Source organism: Adelges cooleyi, unplaced genomic scaffold (assembly GCF_023614345.1).
Source record: "Adelges cooleyi isolate 19-005CV unplaced genomic scaffold, UGA_ACOO_1.1 ACOO_flye_CR_arks_rails_tigmint_CR_PRNA_21, whole genome shotgun sequence".
NCBI classification, from domain to species: domain Eukaryota; kingdom Metazoa; phylum Arthropoda; class Insecta; order Hemiptera; family Adelgidae; genus Adelges; species Adelges cooleyi.
In genome coordinates, this window is record NW_026095871.1 from 5156795 (window position 1) to 5177445 (window position 20651).

At 28.9% G+C, this 20651-nt stretch overlaps 1 protein-coding gene across 2 annotated transcripts; it reads right to left on the reverse strand.

Moving 5' to 3' along the window:
• Positions 1-2164: 2164 nt before the first annotated feature.
• On the reverse strand, positions 2165-18523 carry LOC126834215 (proton-coupled amino acid transporter 4-like). Of its 2 annotated transcripts, none has more exons than XM_050565986.1 (9): positions 18416-18523; positions 8816-9042; positions 8584-8734; positions 6605-6729; positions 6052-6136; positions 4877-5149; positions 4627-4805; positions 4376-4548; positions 2165-3250 (listed from the first exon to the last, which is right to left on the reverse strand). In XM_050565986.1, the coding sequence occupies exons 2-9, from the start codon at positions 8941-8943 to the stop codon at positions 2913-2915; spliced, it is 1452 nt and encodes a 483-aa protein (XP_050421943.1). In that variant the 5' UTR covers positions 8944-9042; positions 18416-18523; the 3' UTR covers positions 2165-2912. The 2 variants fall into 2 exon arrangements, with proteins under 2 accessions (XP_050421943.1, XP_050421942.1); XM_050565985.1 differs by lacking the exon at positions 18416-18523 and adding an exon at positions 12165-12307.
• Positions 18524-20651: the final 2128 nt, after the last annotated feature.

Here is a 20651-nt window from a genome sequence, read left to right on the forward strand (position 1 = left end):
ATGACTATGTAGTTTAGGAGAGAAAAATAATTTAAATTAGAATAAAGTTCTACAAAAATGTTTATGAAAATGTGTGAATTTTTAAAAGTTACTTTTTTATGCTTCCATACATACTAGATAATATTTTATCGACTTTCTAAATTTACAAATAGATGATTATTTTTAAAATATAAGTAAAATTCGATTTTAATTTACTATTCTAATCTTTAATGTATACAAACGTTGGTATTTATTCTTAACTTTTCCTACTTTGGCCACTGTGAAAATTCAATTAAATGTCGCAAAGTGTATTGAACTCAGTGAGTCTCAAACAAATAATTCATTATATTTGTTTGGGTCTATTTTATTTATACAGGGCACACAATAAACATGTACAAAACATCTCCCAAAAGAGTTGAAATGTACACCGACATTTTCACTAAGAACAGATATATTAGATTTAGTTTAATATCTCACTTGAACGCAGTAATTAAAAACACATACAAATATTTGTATGTAATATGTTAATTTTATTAGGTAACAAAGTTTATGCCATTCAATGAAAAAGTCATTCCGAACTTAAATGTCTTCCGAGTTGTATATTAAGTATTATTTATAAATGTATTAGCAATCAGTGTAAGTAGATTTTCTTAAACAAACGTTTCTCTGCATAAAACCGCTGGTCTGGTTATTATTAAGTCATTAGAAAATATCAATAATATATAGACTTTAAAACAAAATTACATTATAGTAACAATAATAATACATTTATGTAGCCACAGGTCAAAGGAGACGACTAAAAAATTACAAACCTAAAATTTTTTTCCAAGCTGGCTCTTTTTATAAAAAAAAAAATTATTAAAATTCAATTTTTTATTCGTCTATCTAAAAAAATAATATTTTATCTGATATTGATGGTGCCACAATGATTGAATCCCAACATCTTAGTCTACAGGGTGATTCATTGAGGATAAGACACTAATTTTTTGTTAAAATAATTACAATATTGTAATTTTTCTTTTTAAAAACATTTTTGATTATGTTATTTTACAATATTATAAAATTACTTAATAGTATTTTCCAAAGCTTTATCAACTTTTAAAACTCAAATGGAAAAATTTGTAATTCATTAACATCTAAAATTAATAAATAACCACTTTTGGATAATTACTTTTAAAGTTATTGAAGTTAAGTTATGCGCGCAGATAAAAATAATTCTTCACTTCATCCTTCATACCGTTCTATACTTAAATAACATAAAAAGTAATTATCCAAAACTGCTTATTTACTAGTTCAAATATTCAGTAAATTATTTTTAATTCAAAAAGTTCATTCCGCATATGAGCTCTGGAAAAATAAAAACTAAAAAATCTGAATATTGTCTAATATTGTAAAATAACATATTATTAAACTAAAGTGTCTCCGAAAAGAGACGTTGCAATTATGAATCACCCTGTATACTGGATATGTACTGCATGTGTTTAAAATACAAACGAAAAAAAACTTACTGTAAAACGAAGAAATGTAATGTTTGATGTATGATTTTTTTTCTATGAAACGTTTCTGTACTGCATGTTGTTGTCACATGTTAGCAAATTTGCTGATAGATCACGTGATTTTATGGCTGATAACAAAGCCCGTAGACAATTCAATAACCTTTGAATTGTATCTTTTTTTTTTTTTACTTGAACGCTATTATACACCGCACACTTTATGTAACCAGGTGTTTAAGAATGGATAAAAATATATGTCTTATGTTCCGAAAAGTGAATTTCAACCAACATATTGCACGCTTTGTACACTACGTTTCAAACTTTTTGCATTCTGAAAAAACGTGTCGTTTAAAAATTACTATCAAATTTTTGTAGACGAATAATTCTCAAACACGTTAGCCCATATCTACTTCAATATTAAATTTTGTAACAAAGGCTATTTGGTAAATTTGAATTTACCAAAAATATTCGTATATTATAGCAACCGGCGATATAGAACCTTGAAAAACCTTTCTTAATGCTTTTAAAATTCTAAGGTGTGAACTCTCATATTTACTATTCCCCTTGAATGCCAATTATTCAGTTCAGTGATTCCATTAAGCTATCGTGGACACAAGACAAAAAAAAACAAACAACAACACTTTTTCAGTCCCTACCGCAGTCATAACAATTCGTATGAAAAATCTAAGAGATTTATCAAAAATATTATAATTTTACGTTCGTCATAATACATTATAGTATAGTCTACCTATATAATACATTCAACATCAGCATCTATATAATATTTCAACACGTCCATATTTTTATAAATTCAACATAATATAGTTCACTTGTAAAAACAATAATATAACAATATTACATACATCACACACAAATAATAATTGTACTATGTATGCTATTGAGCAACGGCTGATGTATGTATGTCGTGTGTGGCGTTTAACAAAATTAATATAGTACATATTATTATTATTATTATGGTGTATTCGTTTATTGCCACAACGGTTAAATAAATGTAATACTTTTAGAATATATATTTTAGTTACCGCCTTCGGTTTTAAATTGTGGCAACACAAAAGTTGCGTTTCAAAACGAAAAAAATGTAACTAAAACAAAAAGAAAAAAACGTAACAGTTAACGTTTTAATATTATTTTCGTAAAGAAATAATAATATTAAGGGGAAAAAAAATAATAAAACAGTAATACTTTAAATTATCGTATGTTGCATGCTTACGAGCATCACGAAAAACAAAACAAAAAAAAAAAAAAAATAGTCGGCCAGTGCAAAGTCAAAGTTTTTTTATACGTCGTTCGGGACGTACAAAAAAATAATCAAGACGACCGCCTGTCGATTGACAAGATCCACCAGTTCCGACGGTTGGATAATTATTATCAATAATGAAATAATTGACATCCGTGTGTGGTTAGTTTACTGATGTCAATTTATTGCGCGACCAACGTGCTGCTGCCGTTGGCAGCCATTGCGATGGTCGACAATGTTGGCGCAGTCGGCAGGGACACACTACCCATTGCTCCCTCCTTTTGGAACGCGTCGCAGATCTCATAAACGCTGGCGTATGTGCCGGTGACGAAACCCACGGCTCCCAGGATAAGCGTGATGGCGTTTACCAGCAGCTTCCATCGGAACCGACCGTATCCCTCGTAGCCCGTGACGGCCATGTGACACAGGGGCGGAAAGATCAGTGCCAGGAACGTGCTGGCCACGGCCCCCATCATGGATATGAACAGTCCCAGGTGCGGTATCACGTCGGCCGCTACGACTGTAACAATAATATATACACCGACAAGTTAAGTTAGGCCAACTGGTAACAACAAATTGTATCGCTCTTGTAGGCCACATCATTTTGAAAGGGTCATAGATAAGCTGAAATAATCTTGTAGGTTAGGTTAGTGAGTGGACGGGAAGCAGGAAAAATGAGAATCAAAGATAAGAAATTGGTGATAAGGGATCAGTGATAAGAGATATGTGATAAGCCACAACTGTTAATGGCTGCACAAAATAATCAGAAGCACAGATATATATATATATATATATATACATACCTAATTAACTAGATTGCTATAAATCTACACGCCATCTTTGTGGGAATTAGAACCTTATTACATGAAAATATGTATATAACAATTATAAGTTAAGTTGATAACACAGAATCACAGATATATATTATATTATACACACAAAATCCCACAAAAATGGCGGACGTCGACTTTAATTCTTATCACAAGTTAGCAATCTATATATATATATATATATAATATATATATATATATATATATATATATATCTGTGACCAAAAGAGACAGTCAACGAGAACTCGAAATCGGTAAAATTGCTGAGCAAATCAGTGTAGCCACGAATAAAAATGTCTTCTTGGCTGCCAAAACTGATTTTCCAAATCATCTAGATAGGAAATTAGAAGTGTCGCCAGAAATAAAACATCAACGGTTATTATATTTATACTGCTTACACTTATTTGCCTGATTTATAAAAGAACCCATGTAATTCTTGAAAAGCGTCTATTCTGGTTATTCTGTGATGGCTGCTGTTCAATGTTAAGATACATTAGCGATAAGCGACAACTGAAAATGGCTACCTTATTGGGCCTACCTAACTCATTTAACTAATACAGATATATTATTAGGCAATATATAAGCTATATTAGCTTATATTTAGCTAATTTTATAATTCATATGGGATGATCTATGAGAGGGTGGAGAGACTAAACGCTATTAAATATTTAAGAGCGGATGTAAAAATGATGAAATTGTTTGGGGACTAAACTGAATACTTATTTCCAACATACTTAGCCCCATTTTATTAAAGCATGTAATAATTAATTAGCAAGATATGAAAAATAAATAAATCATTATAGTAATAAACTCACACGTGCTGAGTACCATTAGTATCCGAAGTCCTATCTCCCACACTATGGGCGTTTTGAAAGGACCAAATTTTTTCTTCACTATCGGCCAAATGATTTCCACTGGTACGTAAAACTGCAAGGTATACGTGCATATGATACCAAACATCATGCTCAATATGACAACTTTCGATAATCTGTTATTTGTTTTCAATATTAATGTTAAAAAAAAAAAAATCATTATTATTATTGTTTTGAAATCTCACAAAACTTACAAAAATTCTTCGGGCAAATTTAATGTCAGACTGCCTTTGACATCATCGCCGAACCTCAGATACCCCATGAAACCCGTCAATATAACCAGACTAGAAACTAACACCATTCCCACGTTGAGCACTCCGAACATGGATGAAAATTGTTTGGGATTTTTCATTTCTTGCTCCAGCGGCAAAACCTGGAAGTTATCGTTTGATTTTCGAATATTAGCTGTTCAAAATACTGTGTTGTGCATTCTGGTTGGCTTACCAAACTAATGCCTTCGAATGCAAATATGGTGGTGCCGAAATACAACGGGATCGACGTCCAATTGGCAACGGGATGTCTGGTGTTCAGAGCCGGTAAGTCTGTGGAACAGTAATAGATAATTACCATTAGACCTGTCAACATGCACACGTTGGCCAACGCAGACAGCCGAGCGATGAATTTCAAATTTCTTATAAGCGAAGATATCAAAATGGGTATCATCGAAATCATTATGCTCGTATGGATCCCGAGATCAATGTCGTACCAACTCATTATCTGAAATAAATAAAAATACAATTTATTATTTATAATTACAGGAATACATTCCTGTAAATTAACAACTTTAAACCTACTACATAAATAAACCTTATAGCTATAAGGACATTTTCCAGAGTGCTATCTTAATCTTAAATGGTAACGTACTCGTTATTAAAGTTAACATGTTAGGACGAAGGAACGATGGAGTGATAAGTATTATTTGTTATTACTCAACTTTGATAGCGTTGAAAGTAATAATTAATCAAAACTGGTTATGGACCAGTCAAATTGTTCAGAAAATTATTGTTATTTTAAATATATATGTACACTACCATTTTAGTTTAAAAAGCTGACAGCGCTCTGGAAAATACTAAAAATGGTGAATTACTGATAATTTTATAATATTTTCATGATTTTTTTACTAAGTACTATAACTTTTATTTACTTAAATAAGTTTAGACATTTTTAGATAAATAAATTGATTAAAGTGTTCTCTATCTTTGTCGACATGGTAATACCGTTGTATTTCGCATTGTTTTATTGTTCATTATAATTTTAAAATAAAAATGTACCTCGAGGTAACATAAATTACCTACCACAATCTATCTTACAAGTGTCGAATCACATGAACTTTCACTAAACGTTAAAAGTCCCACAAACGGATATTGGTTACCAATTAAATAAGAGGTCCCTAAAACCAATTAATGACCAAAGTCGTAATCAGGTAATCTTATACTGATTTGCAAAAATATTTTACAATAATTTTTCATTTCAATTAAAATAATCTAATAGCAGGTTCTATTCAAAATTAAATATAATGCGCGTTTGACAACTCATTCAGTTTTAGGCAGCTCAGTCTTGTTAATGACATAAATAGGTATCCAAAAAGCTAAAAAATTGACATTTGTAAAAACAATTACCTGTTTTATTGATTTGGAGACAAAAATAATATAGACACAACAAAATCCCAACTGTGTTATCACAACAAAACAGTTTACACTATTTCTGTAAAAAAAAAAAACATTTCGGATTAATGAAAGTATTTACAATTGAACAATTAACGGGTGATTTATTAAGCACATTATTTTCTCGATTATTTAAATATAATATACATTTTTAAATTTTGTTCTTTTCAACTATTAAAATTAATATAAAACTTAAAAAATCATAGAAGACCACGGCAACTCATCCTCTTAATATTTCTAATATATTTACAATTACATTTCTAAACATTTTCTTAACTTCTTACTTGTGTCTACTTATGGCTTAATGCTTCTTAACTGCGAATTATTTTTACTTTTCGACCTCATTAGCTCAATATTATAAAAAAATGATAAAATTATAATAAAAAATAATTGTTTGTTTTCTACTATAAATTTTCTTGCTTCTTTGACCATTTTACAAAACAAGACACAAAAAAAAAGTAATAAATAAATAAAATAATAAATCGTTGTCATCATGAGATTTACTAACCGAAAGAATGTAGAGTATTTTCTGAACGGCGGCGGTCCACATTGGAATGACAGTTCCACTGTCTTAGAGAATTCTGGACTTTGTTGCAATTTTAACTTTTCTCTGACACTTTTGGAACATGTCACCTAAAATAGTATAAATATTAATATTAAAATGGACTTTTTAAGTATTCATTAGCCTTATATATTTAAATATAAATATTATATGTTTGAAATTTCCTGAAGTAATAGTGTCAATATATTATACTAATATATAATATTATACTTGAGTGTTAGCTAAAAATTGTTATTTTAAATGAAAAATGTGTTCAAATACTGTTTATACAGTTTCTTAGATGAGATGATATTAGCGAAAATTGTGCAATGTATTTTTTTTGTATTTTTATAATAAATACTATATTGTGATCAAGTCAAAGTAGAAACTTTTGTGTTTATTTCACGTGGATTTGCCCATAAAATTAATTTCCATGATGTCGTTTTAAATTTGTGCTTATTAAACCTGCGTAGTTATTTACTTAGTTTGAATAAACAAATACTGTTTCACAGGTATATCTACACTAACATAATATTATGCACGCCTACATAAAAACATATGTAAATAGTAGATGTTGTCAACACATGGGAAATATTATAATATATATTAAATAAGCAAAAGCCAAAAATATACTGCTCGTTTTTTGTTTTTTAAATTGTGCTTACTCTATATATTTTATTAAAACATTAATAATTGTAGTACACTATATCCTCACATTAAATTGAGTAATTCTATTATTTATTTCTATATGTACTTAATATGTTAATCTGTAGTTGTTGAACTGTAATGTTATTTAAAACAAAAGCTCACAAAAAAAAAAATGCAGAACAAATAAACAACGAATTGTATTTTTACATTATTTTCGGATTTTAGCATACCAATCATGTGTTTTTATCGACAAAAACCCAACCATTATTTAATAAATGTTTGCATTGGGTGTATAATATTATAAGTATGCTGATTTCTAGTGGAATAACCTAATACGTATAAGTTTATTTATAACGGTGTACTCTTGAAAATACATTAGTTGTAATTGAAATACTATGATAAGCCTGAAAAGTATCATAAAAGGTAAATATATTATACAATACTATCTACTAGTTTGTTTCTGACGAAATTATTTTGGATACTTTCATAACCACCGCACAGTTTTTCATCGAAACTATCCACTAAGCTCGTTGAGTAGTACTGGACAATCATTTTCTCTTTTTGAAATACAAAATGAACTTTTGATATGTTGGGGGAAATTTTTGTGCTGAGGGTGGCGAGTGGCGACACTAATACAATAAGGAAACCCAGATAATAGAATGAAATTATCTAAAGACCTTTAATTTTCAGATAAACTGTGTGCGAGAGGTAGAACCCTTTCGTAAATTTAATATTCAGTCATTATAATAATAAACATAAATAGATAAAAATAAATTAAAATCCACTGGCGTTTTTCGTAAAAAAATTATATCACTTTTAGATTAATTTATCAACTTCCTGAATGTCGACTATTTTTTTTAAATAGGATCTTAAAAACCAAGTCAGTAGTATTTTTCAAAGTGACTCATGAATAATAACTAGTTTAAGCAGACTACAGTATGATTTACAGTCGTAACTGGTTACCATAATATAGTGATTACTTGTTATAAGTAACATGAATTTATAATGTGCAATTTGAATAACCCTGTATAGGAAGTCAATGACTGCCAGGGTTAAAAGGATATTTTTAATAATGTTTTTAAAATTGAATGTGTATTTACAACCACATTTTTAAAAAAAAATCGAATAGAGAAATCAGCTAATTAAAAACAAGATAGTGATTGATAAGAATGACGATTGATAAGGGAAGACAAGCTGATAAGATAACAACCAGCGATAAGAATGGTAATTGATAAGAAGAAAAAGGGGAAATATCAAATAAAGGGTTAATAAAAAAAAGTTTAAGCAAAAAAACTTACCAGCAAGTGTTGGTTATACACTGCAATGACACCAATGAAGACGGTTAACACAGGAGACAATAGTAGACCACCGTTTTTGAACGCATCTCCCATTGCTAATATGCCACATCCCACGTTACCTTTCAGCATGTTTATCAGTGTTTCGTAATAACTGCAATTATTCAAAATTACCGGGTAATTATTTGTATGTTTTGTACCCAACTGAAAGTCAACAACCGTGTATTATACTTACGAAGTAGGATGGCCGGTAGGAACGTGACCGACCGAGGCAATACTTAATCTATGATCGTGGTCGTCTATCTTAGTTTGACCATTAGTTCGTTCAACGTTAGTATCTGATTTCCATTTGTCTTTGGTCATATTGCCGTCCTCGAGTGCCAATAGAGATAGGGTTTCTTCTTGTTGTTTAGGAGAACCGTTCGGTTCAGTCGGATTTTCGTTAGGTTGAAAAGAAGTAGCCTTAAAAAAATCATATTTATTCCTTGAAATAAATCTAATCAAATACACATTGTGTTGAATAAATAAAAGTGAACCTAAAAAAGTGATCAGACCACAGTAGCATTGTCTAATACAATAATCAGCTAGGTTATTTCACATAAAAATTGTATAAAATTTCCATCCACTATTTATATGCGTTTTATTTGTTCGTCTAATTTACTGTTAAAATAACTTTTAGTGTAACAGCAATTACAATAATTGAAACGGATGGAGGACCCATTATTGTGATATGGAAAATAGCAATGAATAGCATGTTCAAACTTCCGACAAATTATCTTATAATAGTAGCCCGGTCGGTCACACAGCCTTCAACCGGTTTGAAAACTAATAACCACTCGTGTAGTACCTACCGCTATAAATTCAAAATGGTATATTTTATGGTTGTATATACATAGATGGTGATATTTCACGTGAAATAACAGGTCGGGTCAATAGTACTAAAAAAATCAATTGGGTATCTACAAAATGTGAACGATATTTTTAAGTAAAAAACCAGACAGAAATATTAAATTATTAAAACAGTTGCCGGTTATACGTGCAGTGTGATTTATTAAGGACAAGAAACACTCATTTTCTCAAATAACAAATCTGTAGTTTTAGACAATTTCAAATTTTTATTTTTTTAATTTTTTTTCCAGAGCTCTATCGACTTTTAAAACTTAAAACGTAACGTATAGGTTAAACTAACTTTCAAATTAAAGGTAATTTTCTGAAAATGTTGACTAGTCGATAACCGGTTTTGGATAATTAATATAAAAATTACCAAAGTCTAAAACAGGTTGTCGATCAGTCAAAATGTTCAGAAAATACGTTTTGATTAAAAAAGCTAAATATATAAAATACTAACAAGTGTAAATATTTAGTAATTTTATAATATTGTAAAATAAAATCCACAAAAATGTGTTCAAAAAGAAAAAACTACAAAATAGCAATTATTTTTAAACAAAAACGAGTGTCTTCTCCTTAATGAATCACTCTGTATATCAATAATTTATTAATCTCATTTTTTTTAAAAAATGAATGATCTTTTGTTTCTTTAACATATTATTTAAAATGGGAACATCTAAAATAAATTCAAGGTTTGTGCATGACTGACCGTGACGTACCAAAAGTGTAATTATGACAGTGTTCATAATGGAGATTGTATAATGGAGTTTTTTGGCAGTATGTTTTAATAATATATTCTATAGGTATATTAATTTTTCAAATATTTTGCTAGCGAACCAATAAGTTAACCACGCGTAATAATTGTAGTCTATAAGAACGAGGTAAATAATTATTTTATAATCTCAGCTTGATATGACAACACTCACAAAAGATTCTTGATGGTATTATTTGTTTATAGCATTAAAAATAAATCGATTACCCCATTTAATTTAAAGTACATCTCAACAGGATAGATAATTTATTATAGATAGTTTAATTGAGTAAGTATGTGTTGCTAGTAGAATATTCTATTTTTTTTTAATAACGCCTTACTCGAGTATTTTTACCGGGAGTTAAAGATTGGAACTATTCTAGAAATAACAATTAATAACTATAGGCAAATATGAAATTAGAGCAATATATAATTTAGTGCATGCGTCACAATTGACTTGACAGCGTAGTTCAAACTGTTATCTCATATTCCGATTTAATAAATAAACCATACAATAGATGTTGTGTATTTAAAAAAAAAATACTAAAATTCAAGAGAATCCAGTACAGTCGTTTTATAGCAAATCACGACCTACAGTCAATAACACTTAAGAATGTCACTGAGTACAGTTGGTTATAACAGTTAACTATGATAAACTTCACTACTTAAATTCAACAAATCGAATTCAATTTTTAGCACACATATAAACGTTTTCGATATAATTGATTTGTTTATACACAAATACATATAATAGGAGTTTTATGTTAAATATGTTTGGCAAATTCCAAAATATAATTACCAATTATCGAAGAATATCTTAATTTTCATATATTTATAAACCTAACCTAAAACTATTTATACTGAAACTGTTAATTCGATTATTTTCCTGTTTGTTCACATCTTAGTTGTTTTTCTGACGTTTCGGACTCATTGCTAAAGATGACTCCGAAGATGAACTTAGCAAGGAGTCCAAAACGTTTTTGCCCTAATTCCAAAGCGTTTACTATAATATGGCAAAAACTGGACTGTTCGAAAAATACATTTCTCCCGTTAACAGTAAAAACCTGTAGTTATTAAATTTACAACCCATACAAAATGTCACAAAAACTATGTAAATAAAACAATTATTCTTTCCTTCCTATAACTATACCTCTATTAACACTTGTTACCTATCATTTCATTACTGGTGGTAAAATCATTACAAATAAATGCATATTTAAAATACTATTTTCATAAGTAAATGTAATCTTTTCCACATAGTATAATTTACTATTTTTTTTTTGTGTTGGTAGATACTCTATTTCTTATATGGTCGCGGTATGCATTAAATTATATTTACAGTCGAGATTATACAAGTAGCTTAGTGATTACAATAGTTCATAAATCAGTTGTTGTATTACCACTTGGAAAGTTAATTTCTAGGTTACCTAGGTTATGATCGGACGATTGTGTAGCAATATGATTTATCTCTAATAAACAACAAAACGTTTTGTACGAAATACCACTGTTTTAGAATAGAACAGTAACACAATTAATGTTAAGAGACTATATGAGACTGTGGGCAGTAAATAACTTATCTCGTATCAATTTAATAAAACTCAGTACAATTAATTTACACAATAGTTTATCGATAAATCTGTTGTCCGATTAAAAATGTAAGCCGACCATAGTGAAAATAATTCAATAGTTAAAATAATTACACAAATGTAATATCCATGGAAATCCATTGATTTTTACACCTAACCAGACCGAATCTAAAAGGTTTCATTCAGTGATAATGATAGTTGTGTAAATTAACCACACCAAAAATCGTTATTAATAACTACATAAGTATAAAAAAAAAACTAAATACGTGTATTTTGGTTGTAAATGTGCGATGCTAAAAAAGGAAATCCGATTTTAATAAATAAGTGCTGTAGCTTTTTTATTAATCAATTATTCTTACTTCTTCGGTAGCTGAGACGAGATCTTTAGGCAGCATGATTGACTAAAGCACTATTCTTTAAATTAATGTGTAAAACACCGGTTCAGAAAGCGAACTCACCAAACTACCGAACCAAACCACGGTTGAATGTGTACTGACGTGAGCCCCCTATATATGATACGTTAAACAGTAAACAGTAGCTTCTAGAGTAAATAAATGTGTACAGGTACAAAAAATACTATATACGTTTGATATCAACACTCACGAGCATAACCTCAAGATGACCCTATCTGTCTGTGTTGTACTTTTCATTTGATGAGTTTTTTTTAAGAATAATTGTATTTTTCAAGTATTGCTACTATTTATATATGACAAAATATATCATCTATGTACACAATATAATATACGAATATAAAGAATAGTATAATATGCTTTATAATAGACGGCTCAAAAGTGTTAAGGCTAAACCTAAAAAATATGTATCGCCTGACCTGACTTAGGTAGTGGTGCATTGTGATAAATTCAATTTATACTTTTTACCGAATACAGACAGTATACAACACTATTGCAGTCTATAATTATTATGATATGAATTTGTTCATAAGAATAAAACTTACAAAATGGTGATATATTATACCACTGGAAATGTACTGCAGACTCAATGTAAATGCAAATTGAATTTTCTAATACCGAAAATGTTTGGTGAATGCCCTATTATTTATAATAATTTATAAAATAGACATTAGAACAAGTGTAGGTTTTGCCTACATCTGTTCATATGTGTGTGTGTGTGTGAATATATAAATTAAAATACTGCTCGCATACTGGTAATGTAAAAAAATAATTACATAGTCACTTCTCTATGATTATATAATGTGTAAAATCACTGACAATTTTCTGCGACTATAATACAGTGTGTAGGCTACAAAACGGTTTCTTCGATTTTTTTTCTTACATTTTTATCAGTTTACAGTATGACTCACGGAGATTTGACAGTTTACATAGTACACGTACATATAAGAAGAATAATTTGCAGAAAATGTTGAGTGGGCGATAACCAGTTTTCAATAGTTAGTTTTAAACTTAAAAAAAAATATTTGCATCAGTAGAACTGTGAATTGTCTACAGTACGATTTACACGAGGATTTGACAATTTACATAATACACATACATAAATTATAAGAAGAATAATTTGCTGAAAATGCTGACTGGTTGATGACTAAATTTGAATAAGTACTTATAAACTTATTAAAGTTTAATGTTAAATAATTGCACTTAAAAAAGGTAAATATTTGGTAACTTTATGTTATTCTACAATAAAAAAAACGTTTTTTTTTAAAAGCAAAACTACAAAGTTGTAATTATTTTTCGAGAAAAGGTCAACCTGTGTACAACTGTCAAAGTGTCATAACCCACACTGTGTATTGTACATATAAATATTATACACTACCCCCATTCGTGGATTAATTTCATAGACTCTAAAGAGCAAAAAATATACTAAGTGCAAACAAATTCATTGCGATATTGTCATTTTAACCACATGTAATAGTACTTTCGAAAATTCCTAAAATCACGAGGCCTTGGAGAAATAAGTGTAAAACCACTTATTATTGCCATTATGAGGTTTATCTATTTTCTCACTATATAATACATATACTAAAAAAGATGCGATGGAGTTAAAATTCTGTCTTGACAATGATGTCCTTAACACTCCAAAACTACCAATCAACCAAAGCGCAGTATCAATACAAAATAATAAGGCTCTTTAGATTCGAAATCCCTAATAGTTACTGAACAATGAAGTTGGGGAAAAAAGACCTCAGCTGATTACTATCCAAACACTACCCTCTCTCAATACCTTCTTTCTTTCTAACAGTCCATCTATTATACTATACTTATGCCTTACTTACTTTTCTGCTACATTTTTATTGTTTAAAAATGTTATAACTAGTTCTACCTTAAACCATGCTCAGTTACGCCTCTCTACTTGCTCCTCCGCTAGTAGTTTTGTGAATAACTTGTATTAAGATAATAATTACATTTGAAAACCGGTTATCTACCTGAAATTTTTTAGTACGTCTCATTATCGTTTTAATATGTTAATATAGTCATGTATCATAAATCATTAGAAAAAAATCCACAGTATCCAAAATGATGTTATAATATAATTAATCCCGAAACTGGTGTAGCATAAAATTGTCTAAAATAATTTATTTTATTTTGTGCAAACGAAATAACATATGAATAAATGTATTCAAAATGATTAACTTATAAATGATAAATGTCTAGTAGTTATGAATTAAAATTTAAAAACACAATTCAAACAACAGACCATACGACATCAAAATACTGTTAGTCAAATCAGACATACATACACATTAATTCGATGGTGTAGAAGCAATTAACTCATACATCATTACTAAGTTATGATAATGATGATTTTTATTTTTTTTTTATTTTAAAAACATTAAAATTTTAAAAAAAATGTGTAAAACGAGGTCAATTTTAATATTTTGTTTTAATTGGTTAAGCAATGCATAAGTTATTTTTAGTGGTATAATTTAAAAATAGAAAAAAATTATGGTTTGTTCTTCTGTAAAAATTGCAATTTCAAACTTAACCCCTTTTACCATAACTTATGTTAGTGAGACATATTCCATAACCACTGACACGATATGATCTAATATTATTATGTCTTACATATTTTATCACCACGAAAAAAATATATAAGTATAGTTTGACGACCTTCGAGGAGTGTCTAGATAAGAAAGTCGGCTAAAGATTAAAACATCTAACAATACCATTAACACAAATATGATTTACAGATTAGATATTGTACTTATACACACGTTTTCTCAATAGATGCACGTGTTTTGACTAAAATGTTAGAGTTGTGTTTAAATTTTAAATTAATGCAGTCTTAAAAATCATAATCTAATAACCCACATAATTGTATGACACTGTGATTTAACAAATATAACCTAATTAGGTACTCATGTTGGCAGTTTTCAGTGATTTACACAGAACAACCGATTCGACACTAGTCAATGTCGATTGTACATTCAAAGTGGTGATAACGATTAACGTTCACACTCTCTGGAAGTAATTGGCCGACTATAAATACCAAAAAGTCCCAAAATCAGTGCCATTGCTGTAATGTTTACATAGTTTAGTTTAGAGCTATTCTCAATCTGCCAAGACCATACACACCGAGTGCATAAGATAACAGATAAAAGCTAACCAAACCAAATCTTATCAGAAATTTAAAGAAAACAAAATTCCACAAAACAAAAACTTTTTTCGGTATTGAAGTTAAACAGGTAATAACTGACTTATATCAGTGAATTAGTCAGGATGATTTATTAAGTATGAGAACACTTGTTTTTAAAGTAATTTTAATTTTCCGGTTTCTCTTTTTGGAGACACTAAATAGTTTATGTTATTTTACAATATTATTAACATGTTTCCAAAAAAAAAAAAAACCCTACAATATTGCAATTATTTTAAGAAAAACTCAGCTTTAATGTATCACTTGTATAAATATATAATAAGCTTATGCTGCTTCCAACCAATACTACGTCCATCTACTTGAAACTTAACATAACCTAACCTAACTGTTCTTTACTGTAACCCGCAAAAAACTTTACTTTTAAATAATAATAATTATCCATCATATACCAAGTGCGGTGCTAAATTTTAACATTTCTGTCACCTTTAGACGACATGGAAACAGATGGTAAATTATTAAATAGGTCAACGAAATAAACAATATTAATAGAACTGCTGTAAATCCATTAATTAAAGCTAAAAGGAAATTAAACAAATTTAGTGCACCCTAAATTCAATTATGAGTTTAGTTTACTTGAAAAAAATTAAGACGGGTTATTGTCATTTTTTTATTTCATCGACTTAATCAAAAGTATTAACGGATAATAGAAACATCTAAACTTTTATTAGTCCATCCTGTTTAAGCTAATTTTTTTTACAATGAAAAGTAAAATAGTATGCGACGACAATTGTGAGTAATAGGTAAATGTCATATGTAACATTTGCAAAACGACCAGAAAAAAATTATGTACAGGGCGATTCAGACACTAGTTTTTTTATAAAATAATTGCAATTTTGTAGTTTTTCTTTTTGGAGACATTTGAGGTTATGTTATTTAAGAAAAAAAATTTTAATATATTCCGACCATGTCAATTTTAGTTTCAACTAAAATTTTCTAGAATTTTTTAGAATTAAAATTTTTCAAAAATGCAACATAAACAATAACCAAAATGGTGTTAAAGACTAAAAAGTATTAAATTAAAAAACTCCAAAAAGGTTTAGGATAGTTTTTACATTTATTATTGTGAAATTATAAATATATTTGTTTAACGCAAGTACTGTGGTCTCTTCAGCCTTAGTGTGTTATAATACAACTGAGTACTATTTTTAGAAAACATTTTTAATATACAGAAAAATAAATCATGTGTATAACTGTTGTATGATTACTGATAAGTAATTTATTTGTTTATGACATATGTAATTGGTTCTTTAGTGTTCAGATGCGAAATTATAATTTACACACAGTATACATATACACACTATGTTATTACAACATGATAACAACTAGTTTTTTTTCTATGACATTCAAAATTATCACTTAACTATAAACTTTTTTATTATTCTATATATCTAATATTAATGTACATATTTTGAGCACTAGCTTATCGATAATAGCAGTTTGGCAATTACAAAACCTAACATCAGACGATATTATTTCAAGTATCATTCTGATATCATAGTAATAGGATCAGGCAATAAGTAAATTTAAATTATTTAAATAATACTGCGAGAAATTGTTAAATAAACTCTCCGAGTTATGTCAAAATGGCTCCAGATAACACCAAAAAAAAAAAATGATTATATTATATTATATCTTAATCAAATTATTGTAAAAAAAAAAAATGTTATCTCTTCAATTTGTTTTTTGATAAATTGTCAAATTATATTTCCTTTCTTCCTGTATTATTCGTATATTGTATTTTTTTATTTGAGATTCTGCATATGTACAAACATATATTGCATTATTATTGTATTATTTTCAATACTTACACTACATCTACTATACCTATATTATTTTTTATTGTTGGGTGTACAAATGTTAAAAAATTGCACTTAATAAACCAATTGTGCAGGTGAATAAATTATTATACAGTACAGTTGAGCCACTACAATTTAATCTGCATCATTTTATTAGTGTTATTATTATTATACATAGCATCCAGCTGCATTTGTGTAGCTATTAAATATGATTGCAACTATTTAATCGGTTCTATTCACTATTCAGTCACTAGTAACAATTTACCCTTGATAATTTGGTTGCCAAGGAATCGTTATGACATTATCACAAATGCAATATACTAATATTATAAAATTACATAAATAATAATTGATGTTGTTCTTGAGTAACCTACCTACGGTGATAATTTTTTTTAAATAAATAAAGTCGGCAAACAGACGGCTGTGAGCCATCAAACAATGAGTTATTTTTAACAGCACTTATTATTATTATTATACACACTGTAAATTATTTAAATAGCCAAGAGAAACTGTATACAAACATCAATAGACAATCTAGGAATTTAAGCCTAACTCAGGAACCACATTGTGTTGCAATTCGGTGTTAAATAATAATTAATCAACGCCATTGTCGTATTTCGTCAACCTTGTTAACTTTTTATTGTTCACAAACAAAAAAAAAATATGCGATTTTTTCTAACTCACTTTTTTAATTTTTGTCGTTTGTGACCAACTGAAAACTTGCCGGTTTATTAAAAAGTATAAATAAATCCAAAGGTGCTAAATTTGAATTTAATTTTGTTGATAATTCTACAAAAAGGACAGAAAGTTGCACAATAAAACGAAAAAAAAAAATGATCTATGGCGTTCAGACTTTACCAACAGACTCTAACAACAACAACCGATGACTAATATATTGTCCATGGTAATAAGTTATATTGTCTTGTATTATATTGTCATTGTCCATGTACATAGTGTAAGTTTTGTTTTCTTAATTGAATATAATCGGACAAACTAGTAATTAAGAAAAATGGAAATTTGTCCGTTTATGTACAGAGCAAACTACCAATTTAGATAGGTACCGAACATGTTGTATTTGTTTAGCATGTACTTATATGTATAAATTCGGTTTTTTTACTGTTGACAAGTAGGAAAAAGTTTAATATTTGTACTTAACTTAAGAATAATTAATTAAAATACATGCTCACCTTTTTTTTTTTTTTACAGCCAACCGAATCCGCTTGCCAGTTGTTCCAGTGACCACTTGCAGTTAACAAGTGAACGCGCGGTTAACCGTTTGGTCTATGCACTGTCGTCGTTTTCTTGCCATCACTGTGGCAAAACGTTATAGGCCGGTGCGCACATAATATTATCATGTGTATAATATATAATAGGAATAGATACAATGTAAAACATATAACTAAATATTATGAAACTTTATTACCTATTCGACGATCCACGAAATCATGCTACAGCAATTAACATGATATAACAACAACACGTTATAATAATATAAGGCTTACCCCGTCAGTGGTGTACATATATTATTATTGTTGACAAAACTATCGTCTATTGATTATTACATTACTATCTACATCATCCAAACTATTAATAAATTAATGAATTTAAATAATTTAACGGATAATAATTGTTAAATGACCAATTATTATTTTTGTTTCAAAAATTTGAGATTAAATTATTATGCACGATACAAAGTTATACATTTATTTTCTTTCAAATACCCATTTTGAGTCTATCTGAATTAAATTTTTTTACAAAAAGTCAAAATTATTAGGTAAAGTGGTAAAAAGTAATGATGAAAACAAAATGAATGATACATTTTTGTTGGAAAACACAGTACATTGCAGCAAACTATAACATTACATCATTGTATAATCTAATTTAGCGTTTGGCTATCGTTTTCAATCTACAGTATATCTTTGTGTAGTGAATCTGTGAATCTTTCCTGGGTGATCTCAAATAGTTTTAATTTAGAAAAAGATCTCTCTGCTGTTGCAGTGGTCACTGGTAAATTTTGACCTATTGATTATTTTTAAGAATAAATTGCAAAGCTTCAACAAACTCTTCGTGCAAGTCAAAATCCTCAATGTCACCATCCAATGTCATGCGTACATCCTTTCAATATTATTATGTTTACTTGGTTTGCCTACTAGGTTTATGGTACTTAATATTAAACGTAAACACTAAATTGCCACCAATCCAGCCATTTGGGTATTATTCAATGATCAATTATTGTTATCTATGATAGGTATATTATTGGCAAACAACGTAGTCAGTGGGCAAGGTCAAGTTTAAGTATTCACTTTCTTACCATCAACAGGTCGATGAAAGCTTATACAATACCTCCTAATGCCGAGAGGGGATAAATAGACCCAAATATAAGAAAAATCAATTGCGACTAAATAAAAAACAATCATAAACCCAACCAGTAATGTGCATAGGCCTATAATGATTCTTTATAGGTCTATGGTAATGTGGCATAGTAGGTCAATGGTAGTACATTGAGACAAGGAATCATTGATATGGTTCCATCTTTAGATTTTCTTTTGACCTCAGTCACATCAGTTGGATTATGGAAGTTGGACAGCAAAGTAACTCCTCGTTTGTCTTTCCATTTGACAATTGAAATGTCATACTGGTCGTTCATGTTCCAGTCAACGTCACCTATATTCATGTTTTTGTCGAACTCTAATAGCTTTGGTAAGTATTTTCGAGTACTATTAACAATTCCATAGCAAAAATTACCTATTGATTTCAGATATGCCAAAGTGGTACACTTGTACAAATCGAAATTCCAAAGATAACCATGTTTATCAGCAAACGACCATATAGGTACCTTATAGCCTCTTTTTATTGGGTATTTAGGCATGTATTGCTTTAAAGATGATCGCCCTTTGAATTTAATTGTAGACTCGTCAACTGCAATTATTTTGTGTGCATAGTAATATTGTTTTCTAGTTCAGGGACTTTTTGTAATTGATAATTTGGTTGCTGATTTACCACATGTTAGAAGATTTGACTTCGGTCTTTTGAAAAATTAAAGAGTGCTAATATTTTTTTTAAAATTATAGTTAGCTATTGTTCAACAAACTAACATTTTCAACGCTATTAACCGATAGTACATTTTCATGACATTCATTTTTGTGTTTAAATAATAGGTATATACATTTTAACGCTGCCAGACCATTTTTAAGTCCAAAATAAATTAGTGAAAAATAATAGCATGATAACTGTGATAACAACGTATTCACAGTACTTGCTTCGACTAAGCTATTTTTTATTTTAACGCAGTACATAACATAATTATTCCAGAACAAGATAAATTTTGAGGTAATAATATAAATATATTTATTCTTAATCTATAATTAAAAATTTAACGCCAAAATTTGAACGAAAATAACATTCGACTTTGTATTTTGGCTT